Raw genomic sequence first — 11,608 nt, forward strand, 5'->3', positions numbered from 1 at the left:
TTAAAAGTAAACAACGTGTAAGTTTTCATCACGGGGTTAGTTTAATCTTCACAGGGCTGTCTGCTGAAGTTCCAGCAGCTCCGATGGTGTGAGGCCTGCTCTTCTATTTTTACTCCACCTAACGGCCTCCATCAGGACAGCTGTCACTACGTCTCCGTCCACGGTCAGAAATAACCGTCCTATGAGCGCGCTGCTTCTCTGCTGTCCACTCTGTGCTCGGCCGTCGGCTTTCTTTCTGCTGAAACTGTTTTTGGGTCCACCTTGATCTTCTGAGGGCTTCTGGACACAGTCTGTGGAACTGCGTCACTTGCAGGTAGAATGAAAATGTTTCCTCACCTCTTTAGTAGAAAAACAAACGCTGAGCTTCCACTGCTATAAATAGTCTTGTGTTAGCCGCTGAAGCAGCTCGAGTGGACTCTAGCTGAAAGGAGATCCTGATGGTCACTTCTTCTGATTTAGTTTGGCTCTTTAGTTCTCAGTAGGTCAGTGGGAGAACCTTCAGAGGTCTGGAGGTCCAACCTCACCTACCTCTGTGTGTTGGAGGTTTCCGTTATGTTCCAAGACTTTGTTCAAACGTTCAGTTGGCTGGTCTGATGAACGTTAACGACATCTTCAGATCAGATCTCATCCCCAAAGAACATTCACCGCAACAGGATTTTAGTCACTTGACTGTGAAACTAAAATAAGAGCACGTTGGTCTAGATGGACCATGTGTGGTCTCCTGATGGTGTGGCCTGGATTTTTATTTCTTATCTGACTTTACTTTGAAAAAGTTGTTTTCATTTTTAGAGATTTATTGTAACTTGAAACTATATTTGATGTTCAGTGATGCTCCTTCATGTGTAGATTTTACTTCCATCACTTCAGGTAAGGTCTTGGTTTTTCACTGGATTCTAATTTACTGTAAATGTTTTTTCCTGCTGTACAGTTCGATAACACGTGTTCTGATTCAGACTTTGAAGCTGCGCATGGACTCTTGTTTTTCAGCTCTTCTCTTGTAGATGAGCTGCTGGTGAACATGTTGGTCCTCTTGCATCACGATCCTGTTTAAGCTTCAGCTTCACATTTGACTCTTAAACACTGAATGATCTCAGTTTGACCAACTTTTAATAACAGGTTGACCTCTGAAACAGTAAAGATTTAAATTATTGTTGCCAAACATAAGGCCCAGCAGCACGATGTTACCATGTGTGATTTAAAGAAGCCAACAGGCCAAGCTTCTAACACGGACCCTGGTTTATGTGATGCTTCCATTCATGACTCACCTACACACTAAGCTGCTGGACAATTTATTGCACATTTAAGATGAGTCCAATCAAACTTTCACTGTTTTGGTCTTTTCGAGACGGCATCGGTGGTTCTTCTCAGAATGAATTGTCTAACACGGTCCACTGCAGGTCTTATGGGAGTTCTCCTCTCACAGGGTTCTCTTGTAGCCATCTCACACCACAGTTCAGTTTTTTAATAGTTTATTAGCTTGTTATTGAACTTGTAATAGTTGGTGCCATCAGTTCCTCTGTGGACTACCAGTGGCACCGTTTGACACTGTAGAGTCCTTTGGTCTGGTTCATGGTGGACTCTACGACTGATGGGCACCCCAGACCAAGCTGAAAGCATCAACCCTCCACCTCCATGTTTAAATGCTGTTTGCCGCTCTGCATTCTGGGTAAAACAGCTCCACTTTGTTCTTGTTTTGTGCTTCATTCAGATGAAACTGGATGATGTTGTGTTGCCATGAAACCCTCTGGTTTAGTCTTTTTCATGAACGTTAACCTTTGACCTGCTAACTGACTCCTTTAGAGTCTGACATTTTATTTTGGTAAGTTCTGTTGACCTGTATCTCCTTGAAATGTTTCTGCATCTGGACCACAACTGGCTCTCTGTGTAGGCCAGACATCTGTCCACTCTTGACAGATTGATTGACAGTTGACTGGGAAACATCTGTTTTGGAGGTAATGGCCACGAACAGTGAGCTTTAATCGTGACTGGCCTCCATCCTCACGTTCCACAGCACCTTTAGTCCTGAGACAACACCCAGAAGGTTTTGAGGAACCATTTTTGATGCTTTCTCTAGTTTTTAAACCGATCATGGCAGCTTGTTAACCAACAGTTGTGTTTTCAGACTGGACTTGTTCTTTAAATGATCTACTGGATTAACAGTCTTTAGGTAAAAGTTGATCCAAAGACACAAACTGGGATTTACTGGTCAGTGCTTAGATAGTTGTGAGATAAAGACTACTAGTCCTTGCTCTTCCATCTTGTGTGACGTGTCCCTTCATCCTCTTCTAGCTCCTCGCCACGTCTTTGTCCTCATCTTCTCATCCTGTCCGTCACAACCAATGACAGCAGAACGACATGGCATTTTCATCTCGCTTTTCCTTCTGGGAAAAAAAGGGAAGTTTCATTTGGACGTTTCATAGATTCCATGCATGATGTTGGAGAGTTAACTAACATCTTTTGATTTCTGATCATTGTAACATGAAAACTACAAGTGCTCTTTGTTTTGTGTTCAGTTCTAATCTGCCTGGATTGAAACCACCTGGTCTTCTGACTAGCAGAACGTTCATAGTTTTAGTTGGTCCTCTTGACCATCGTTTGTGTTGGTATCAGAAACAACGTTTCACCAAACTTTGTGCATTGATTTTTTATTTCTGGTCTCAGAAACTGCATGTTTTGCTTTTGGCCCAGCGTGTGATCGTCAGCTTTGTGCAGTGACAAGGTTTTGATCTTTGTTCCTGTTTTTACACGAATGATTTTAGATCAAAGACGAGAACAAAGTGAGCAGCAGCGGTGTAAGTAAATTAATTGATCTTTCTCTTCAAGTTCGGACTTGGACAATCAAAGTTTTACATAAACTTGTCTCTATGCTGATGTCGTCTGTAAACACGAGTTAACGTTTTGATTCTTGTGGGCAAAAAAACGGGCTTTGATTTGATTTTTTTCCAGTTCTCATCCTCGTTCTGTTTTTCTTTTATTAGTCAGAAAGTGACGGGCTGACGAGCCGAGCCAAGTCCGTTCCAGCTTTAGATCCTGGCAGAGGTTTATTCAGGGCAAAAAGTCCGGCGTCAGTGTCCGCACAGTCAACTGGCCGTTTCAGGAGTCCCTCCCCACAAAAAGTTCGGACCTCACTTCAAGTCCCGGAACGCTTGAAAAGCCCTGAACCACAGCTGAAGACAGCAGCTGAGTTTAAGAGCCCCGAGCATCTACAAGCTCCTCCAAGTCCAGAACCAGGTTTTAACAGCCAGCAAGGACCAAATAGGACCATCTGCAAAAGCATGGTCAATGGTTCAACCAATGGGAATGGTTTTCCTGCAAGTACCTGCACCAGTTCAGTGGATTCTGTAGATGACCCTGGACTGACCTACAAGAAAGAGGTGAACGTGGTCCGTCGTGTTGCAAGGAAGGTCTTACCCACAGAAGAGGAAGAAGAACAAAAATTACCCAAAGCTTCAGCAGGAGCAGCGTCGTTAAAGGCCCAATCCATGTCAGGATTCTCTTTTAAGCATGACATCATCAAAACGGACAGCAGAGATGACTTCACGCGAGGACTTACAAACATGATGGTCAGAGGCAGGACCAGGGAACCTCGCCCACGAATACACAAAGATGAAAGAGCAGAAAAGGTGGAGCTAGAGAAGAAAGATGAAGACAATAAAAATGTTGAGCTAGAGGAGAAGAAAAAGGAGCAGAAAGAGATCAAACCCTCTCGGATATCACAGGACATAAATCAAAGTCCTACAAACTCTGGTCTAGTTGTAAAGGAAGTCACATCAGCTTCTGTGGATGCCCCCAAAGCTTCTTCCAGATTCTCTCGCCCACAACCTCAGTCTCTCTCACCAGCTGTGGGCTTTATTCCAGTACCCAAGCCTACACCCTTTACTCCACGTCCTGTTGTCAGATCTACACCCATCAAATCCCCTACGACTCCACCTTCCCAAAAGCCTTCTTCAGGGGTCACCCCAGACCCTAGCCTCCCTCTGCCTGCAGTTGGTATTAGTTCTGGTCCCATAAGCCCTTCACCAGGACTTCTTGTTCAACTACCAGATGTTGGTCAGAAAGAGGTAGAGTCTGTTTTGAACTTGTCCCTTGTAGACCTATTGTGTTCCAGAATGCCTGCTGAAGACTAACCCTCACATGTTAACTGGTCTTCTCATTTAAACTTGGTTGGATCATCGCTGCATGCAGGAAGGTCGTTCCTGGTAACGCTGCGACACAGACGGAGCATGACGTCCCAGAATCGTTTTTTCATTTGTCCATCACTGTTACAAACAGCTCCATGGTTATATTCTGACTGACTTGTTAATTTAACTCCTTCAGTGACAGAATTTGTGCACAGTCTGTCACTGCGCCAGGTCCCCCACGCGAACACCACCCACCACCCAGAGCCGTGCCCTCAGTCCACCGAGGGTTTCAAGTAGAGATAGTATTATGTGGGCGATGGGCCCAGGGTTCCTGTCAGGGTCTGTGTCCAGGCTTAGCAGTGGCTAAGCACAGGGTCACAAGGTAGGGTTATGGTCAGGGGAAGGTTTAAAGACGAAGGTCAGACGACTAAGTTTAGAGAGACTGGGGTCCTGGGTTAAGTTTAGGGTCAGTAGTCCGATTTAGGGTTCGGTTTAAGGTCAGAGGTCAGACGGTTAGGTTTAGGGGAAGGGGTCTCGGGTTAGGTTAAGGGTCAGGGGTTAGGTCCATCACTGGCTACAGACAAATGGCTGCACAGTTATATTCTGACTGACTTGCTAATTAACTCCTTCATGTGTTGTGTGTTCTGCTGAACTGACCACTAACGGTTTTACTGGTGTTCTGTCAGTATTTAAACATTTTACCAAAGCTTTGTTAAAGACCAAAAAGGATTTTTGTAAACCCTTTAAAGTATTTAAAAGTGAAAACATGAGAGTTTTAACTTGACAATAAAAGTTCATCACGGTTGTTTTATTTGTTGTTGGACTAAAACAGGTCTCTGTTGAAAATGAGTCCTCGTGACTCAGTGACACCAACCTCTTAGCCAAAGGTCGAATGAATGAAAACGGAGAGCAAAGAAACGGTAGAATAAAAAGTACTCGTTCTGTGTTTATTAGAGTACATCTGGTGTAATCTGGATTAGAGCTGCGTTCTGTTCGGCTGCTGCTGATAATGACGAGTAACAAAGATGGTGCTGAAGTGACGACTCCTCGGTTTGATCCAGAGATTTTTTGGTCATTTATAATAATAATAATAATAATGTCATCACAATGTCAGCACTGTATGTTTCCATACAATGGCGAAATTAGTCTCTGCATTTAACCCATCCACCACCAGGTGGTGCAGTGGGCAGCTATTGAAAGCGCCCGGGGGACATTTTGGGGATGAGGTGTGCTGCCCAAAGACACCACGTGATGTGCAGTGACTGGGGATCGAACCTGGGACTTTTGGGTCCCAAGCCGGCTGCCCTGCCTCTACACCATCTCGGCCCCTTATGGACCTAAAACCAGGAGTTGTTCTCTCAACTCACAGACATTGTTAGACATTATTCTTATGTTATAAACCTTGCTATTGGTGTCAAATGTAATTCATTCCAAAAGTGTCTAAAGTTCAAAATAAGTCCTGAGGGGTTTGATCCAAGGGCAGCAGGAGGGTTTACAAAATAAATGTCTGGTCTGAGCGTTCAAAATTCAACAAAAGTTAAATAAATAAAAAACTTGTTTAGATAAATGACATAACTCCTTTAGATACTGAATGAAAATAATTGAATTTAAACAGTTGTAAATGAAAATATAGCAGTATTTGGAAGAATGTTTTTACATTTAATGAATTTCTTTTTTAAATTTGATTAAATTACCTAATAAAGAATAACAATTAGAAGGCTTAAAGACGTGACCTTGTTTGATTTTTGAATGCTTAATAATTTTAGTTAATTAGTGAAGAGCCTACTTCCTTCTCTGAAGGTCCTTCCAGAGAAGTGCTGGTGTGTTTCTGATCATAATTGCAATAACAGAATATCTTATTTGGCATCAATAACCCTGCAGTGTGTAACAAACACGTTTATGTTCTGCTTTTTCTGGAGAAGATTTTGCTGAAGGGATCAGGTGACGGTTGTTTGTTTCTTCTGCTCCTTGTCAATTATGTACCAACAGATAGTGAATACTTGTTCCCTCTCGTCAGATACGGTGTTTATTTCTTCTTAACTTGTAGTTGGTGCAAAATGTGGGACTTTCTAGAAGCCTGCAGGCTGCACTGGATCCTGTTTCTGGTTTTAAACATCCAGTTTTGAACTTCCAGTTTGCTGTACGTGTTGTGTAAATCATACGGCTTTGCAGAAATTAAAAAATGAAGTAGCATTATGTGTTTGTAATATTCAGTGTTGCAGATGATGTCCTGTTGTATCTTCATGCTTATCAGCTGTTGTGTGTCACGTGTTGCTCATATGTCTGTGCCTTTTGACTTCCTGATGCTGCCAAACCTTCCAGGGCTGCGTGAAGGAGGATCCTTTAGCCTCGTTCCAGGCTGCACGTGTTGCAGATAAACAACCCCAGGTGTGCTGTGTGCTGTGCCTGACTGCCGTTAATGCACCGGCTCGTCACACAATCACCTATGGCCTGCTCTGAAATGCATGCTTTCATTACAACAGTAGAGACATTCAGTTAAGAGTTGTGTCCTAACTTTTTTTAGTTCACAATTAAAACTGAGCTCACTTTTTATTATTCTTTTCACATTTGTGTACAATGTGTTCATCAAGCTTTAGTGCAGGTTTTGTTTTCAATGATTCAGGGTCCAGTTATAAAAAGCCAGTACCTCTCTGAGCTGGGGCTGTTGGAGACCTAACAGTGTGAGAAAAAAGTTCAAGTTTTAGCTGCAGTTTCTCTCAGGTCTGACAGTTTGCGACCAACTGACCAGTAGACGTGTCAAGGCGAGCAGTTTTCAGCATGTGCAATGCTTTAAAAACCATACTCCAGTTTGTGCACGTGATTTCATTGTCCACGTCGATCCACATGAAACCCGCCTCGGCTCTCTTTGACAGTAGCTGCCCCCACCTTCAATGAATGTGCTGAAGTGCAGTTTAGACATGAAGATGGTCATCGTTAGACCATTTTTTTCTACATGAATAATCTTCATCGTAGTTGCTGTTCTGAAATGTTTTCTGTCAGAGGAGAATCCTCTGCAACCGTCCAAGGTTTCGAGCTCGAGCTGCTGCGACACGAAGAAGCTGAGAACTTCTCTGCAAACGTTTGCAGGCCTTTTGAAACAGCCGAAATGAAAATATCAAATGCTGTTCGCCCCAACAGTCGCTGCTCAGTGAGGTACTAATGGCTGTAACTGGACCCCCCCCCACACACACACACACGGCTTGCGTTGTTGTTCTGAGTGGACCTGACGTTCTTCACACACCTTCCTGCCTCAGCATCCTGACAGACTTGTTTTTGTAACCTTATCGCATGTGCAGGTTCAAACTGAAGATACCGTGTGGCTTCAGAACTGCTCGAGGTGACAACATGTGCATTAAAACCTTCTGCTGTCTGAGTCTTGAAGTGTTTGTCGTTTCAGGTGAAGACCGAGGAGCAGATTGCAGCGGAGCAGGTCTGGTACGGATCAGAGAAGGTCTGGCTTGTTCATAAAGATGGCTTCTCCCTGGGTGAGACAGAAGGTTTATTTTAAAACATCTTTGGATCATAGGTTAACACGTGCTTACTGATTTTATGGAATGTTACGTCATCCGGTGATTTTCACCTAACTTCTTCTGAACAGTAACTATTGAGTTTCTTGTGGATCGTTTAATCCCTGTCCCCACATCGGTCTCTGCTCTCTGTCTCTGCTCTCTGTCTCTGTCTGTCTCTGTCTGTCTCTGTCTCTGTCTCTGACTCTGTCTCTCGTGGTTTCATCACAGTGTCTCATTTTATTTTGAAATTAATTCAAAGATCAAGGACAGTATATAATAAATATGTATTAAAATGATAATTTCTAAAAATATACAATAGAAAATGCAACTTATTTCTTTAAAACAATAATTAGTAACTAAATTTGTGTTGCATGTAGAAACATATGGTTCTCCATGATGGAGCCACAGGGTTTGATGTGAAGTAAGTTTAGTGTTTTAGCTGGAACTCACTCAGGACCAGACACTAAGGAGGCTGAGACACAGCAGACCCCCCCATGTGTTCCCGTCAGACGGGGTCAAAACGCCTAACGTCCCTGTTCTGTCTGCAGCTACTGTGGTGAAGACCGAGGCTGGCTCTATGCCAGAGGGAAAGATGAAAATCAAACTGGAGCATGATGGGACGTTACTGGATGTGGATGAAGATGACGTAGAGAAGGTGAGTGGAACACCTCTGTCACAGTGCAGCTCAGATTTACAGCCACTACAGAAATGATCTGGAAGTCTCCTGAACATGCACTAATGCATCTGACAAGATCTCTACGAAAGGACTTCACACGTAACATTTATAATTTGACCAAACGGCTGTTTCTCCATCATCTCTACTATAAAAAGATCTTCATTTAAACTCCAGCAGAAAATGGTGGAGCACCACTCTCTGCAGAGCTTTTCTTTCTGCAGCTGTGCAGCCTCCATGTTGATGCTGGAGCACAGGATGCTCTCCACTGCACACCTGTAGAAGGAGGTGAGGACTGAGCTTCCAGACCAGCTCGTCTCAGCCGTCTGAGGAAGTAGAGTCTCTGATGATATTTCTTCATCAGGCTGGTGGTGTTGTTGCTCCAGCGGAGGTTGTTGTTCAGGTGTTCACCCAAGTTCTTGTAGCTGGAGACCACTTCCACTGCAGATCCTCTTATGTTCGGGAGGTGTAGGTGTGTTTGTTCCTTCTGAAGTCCACGACCATCTCCTTCGTCTTCTTCACGTTGATGTGAAGGTTGTTCTTCCTGCACCAGCTCTCCAGGTGTTCCACCTCCTGCCTGTATCTGGACTCATCGTTGTTTGTGCTGCATCCACCAGTCCAACATTTTGAAACATGACTTTAACGTAGAGTCTCTGCAAAGATGCCAACGAATCACAAGTTGGCATCTGTGTTCAGTTTAGTGGAGATCTGTGATTCTGAAAAAGAAACCCAAGTTCAGGTTCTAACTCTTAGTGACTTGTAGATGAACCAGCTTCCCTGAAATCTTTGTCCCTCTGCAGGCCAACCCTCCATCATACGACCAGTCAGAAGACCTGGCTTCACTGCTCTACCTGAGTGAATCCAGCGTGCTGCATTGCCTGAGGCAGCGCTACGGAGGCAACCTCATCCACTCCTATGCTGGACCCAACATGGTGGTCATCAACCCTCTCAGCACACCGTCTATGTACTCTGAGAAGGTGAGGAAACACCTCGAGCCCACAGGACTCTAATGTACCTTTAGTTAGAACCTGCAGGATCTTAATGATTGACACTCTGTCCACCAACAGGTGATGCACATGTTCAAAGGCTGTCGGAGGGAGGACACTGCTCCTCACATCTACGCCGTGGCCCAGTCGGCCTACAGGAACCTGCTCACCACCCGCCAGGATCAGTCCATCGTGCTGCTGGGAAAATCAGGCAGCGGCAAAACCACCAACTGCCAGCACCTTGTCCAGTACCTGGTCTCAGTGGCTGGAAGCACAGGCAAGATCTTCTCTGGTTGGTTTTCACCAAGAAGAAACGCCACAACACATTGACACCTAAATTATGCTGTGTCATTTTATTTGTTTGTTTGATTTATTTTAAAGTGGTGAGTCATATTTAGCTTATTGTTCCGACACACGTTCAAAACTGGATGGATTTAACACAACACATGTCAACATGTCAACATGTCAACAAACAGACGTCTCAAGTGTGGAAGAGCAGAAATTATTCAAACGTGACAGAAGTTTTCTTACAGAACATACATGTAACATGTATATACATTATAACATGTGGGTGTGTACCGTATATATGTATGTATAGAACCAGTTGGCAGGACCAGTTCTTGAAAGAGTCCTGGTTCTGCCAAACTTCTGTCCTTTGATCGTTATGAGCAGCACTGAACTGTGAGGAACCTTCAGAGCAGCAGAGATGTTGTGGAAGTCTTCCTCATATGTTCCCTGCAGTAATCCTGCCTCTGAGCTCTGCAGGCCCTGCAGCTGTGTTCACATACCACTTCATGTCAGCGTGACGTCCTCCTCTCAGCCGGGGGTCTGTGGTAGAGGAGGGTCAGACTGCCTGACGGACAGTTTGAATATGCAGTTTTCAGTTTTCAGTAAATATTCAGTTTTCAGTTTTCAGTTTTCAGTATTCAATAAGTATTCAGTATTCAGTTTTCAGTATTCAGTATTCAATAAGTATTCAGTATTCAGTATTCAGGACCTGTACTAGGTCTGGAAGGAACTCTGGTGTCACTGCAGCTCCGTGTGTCATGCTCAGGTGTCTCATGTTCCTCCGTTAGCCTTGTGTTCATAGAGGTTCCCTCTCTTCATGGTGGACATGAGGACAGATCTTCAGCCTTCCTCCTCCAGAACAAACCTTCTGATGATCTTCTTCCTGTGTGAAACAGCTGAGAAGTGGCAGGCGGTCTACACCATCCTGGAGGCGTTTGGCAGCAGCTCCACTTCCATGAACTCCAACGCCAGCCGCTTCTCTCACGTGGTGTCTCTGGACTTTGACCAGGCGGGTCAGGTGGCCTCTGCCTCCATCCAGGTACCACACACCTGACGGACCCGTTGAGAACCTCGAGCTTTGTGAGGCGTGCACAGTAACCACCGTGTGTTGTCCTGCGTAGACCATGCTGCTGGAGAAACTGAGGGTGAGCAGAAGACCTGCAGCAGAGTCCACCTTCAATGTGTTTTACTACATGATGGCTGCAGCGGACAGCAGTTTGAGGTGAGCAGGGTCTCGAACACTCGCACACGGCACCTCCACAGTTCAAAGGGCAACCATGTTTGTCTCTGTGTGTTTTCATGACCAATGTGTTAAGAAGCAGTAGTTAACCTGTGCAGGTGTCGGTACTTTTACAACCGACGAACCTTTGAAGTCCAGACTTTCAAGGTGACCCCTCAGGTAAGGGCGCTTAGTGGACACATCAGTGCTACCACTCAGTTTCAGAGATATGGAGCTAAGGAGGGAGGCGGGGAGAGACTGTGGTAAGGCAGCTGATTTGGGACAGAAAGTTGCAGGTTTGATTCCCCACCATGCCCATAAGTCTTTGTGTCCTTGAGCAAGACACCTATTCCCTAACCTCTCCCCTTTTACTTGAAAGGCTGCCCACTGCTCCACTGACTTCCTGTTTTTGTTGAATCTTTTTGACTTTATAGGTTTAGATGTCCGAACTTAATTTTTGTTAAATGTGCTCCAGTATTTCGTGTTGACGTAAAATTAGCCTTAGTTTAATTAATACTCCTCAGAGGAGTGTATTTCCTTACAGTGAAGGATGAATTTCTTTCTGCGGCTCATACATGATCAGCTCTGTATCCAAACCTCACAGGATGTGTTGATCAATGATCTTCTGATCAGATCAGCTGACATGATTGACAAGTGGCACGTGTTCTCCAGTTTTGATGCAAAGGTCTGAAGCTGTGATGCCAGTTGGCGTCAGCAGGTGGTGCAGTTGGACTGTTGGTGTCTTGTCATGCTGAGCTGTGAGACATCATGAGAACATCTGCACATGACACTGTACCGGAGCAACATGTTTC

The 11,608-nt window shown here is 44.5% G+C and overlaps 1 protein-coding gene across 1 annotated transcript in view; it reads left to right on the forward strand.

Annotated features, from left to right (window-relative positions):
• The window catches only part of myo18ab (myosin XVIIIAb), a gene marked incomplete at its 3' end in the record, with an annotated part of 65,905 nt that overhangs the window by 16,976 nt on the left and 37,321 nt on the right, over window positions 1–11,608 (forward strand). The window contains 6 exon segments of the mRNA XM_037677746.1: window positions 7,519–7,606; window positions 8,179–8,285; window positions 9,104–9,280; window positions 9,371–9,581; window positions 10,474–10,616; window positions 10,699–10,799. Of these exon segments, the coding sequence (XP_037533674.1) occupies window positions 7,519–7,606; window positions 8,179–8,285; window positions 9,104–9,280; window positions 9,371–9,581; window positions 10,474–10,616; window positions 10,699–10,799 (827 nt within the window).

This window comes from Nematolebias whitei, chromosome 6, assembly GCF_014905685.2.
Source record: "Nematolebias whitei isolate Nwh7 chromosome 6, NemWhi1, whole genome shotgun sequence".
NCBI classification, from domain to species: domain Eukaryota; kingdom Metazoa; phylum Chordata; class Actinopteri; order Cyprinodontiformes; family Rivulidae; genus Nematolebias; species Nematolebias whitei.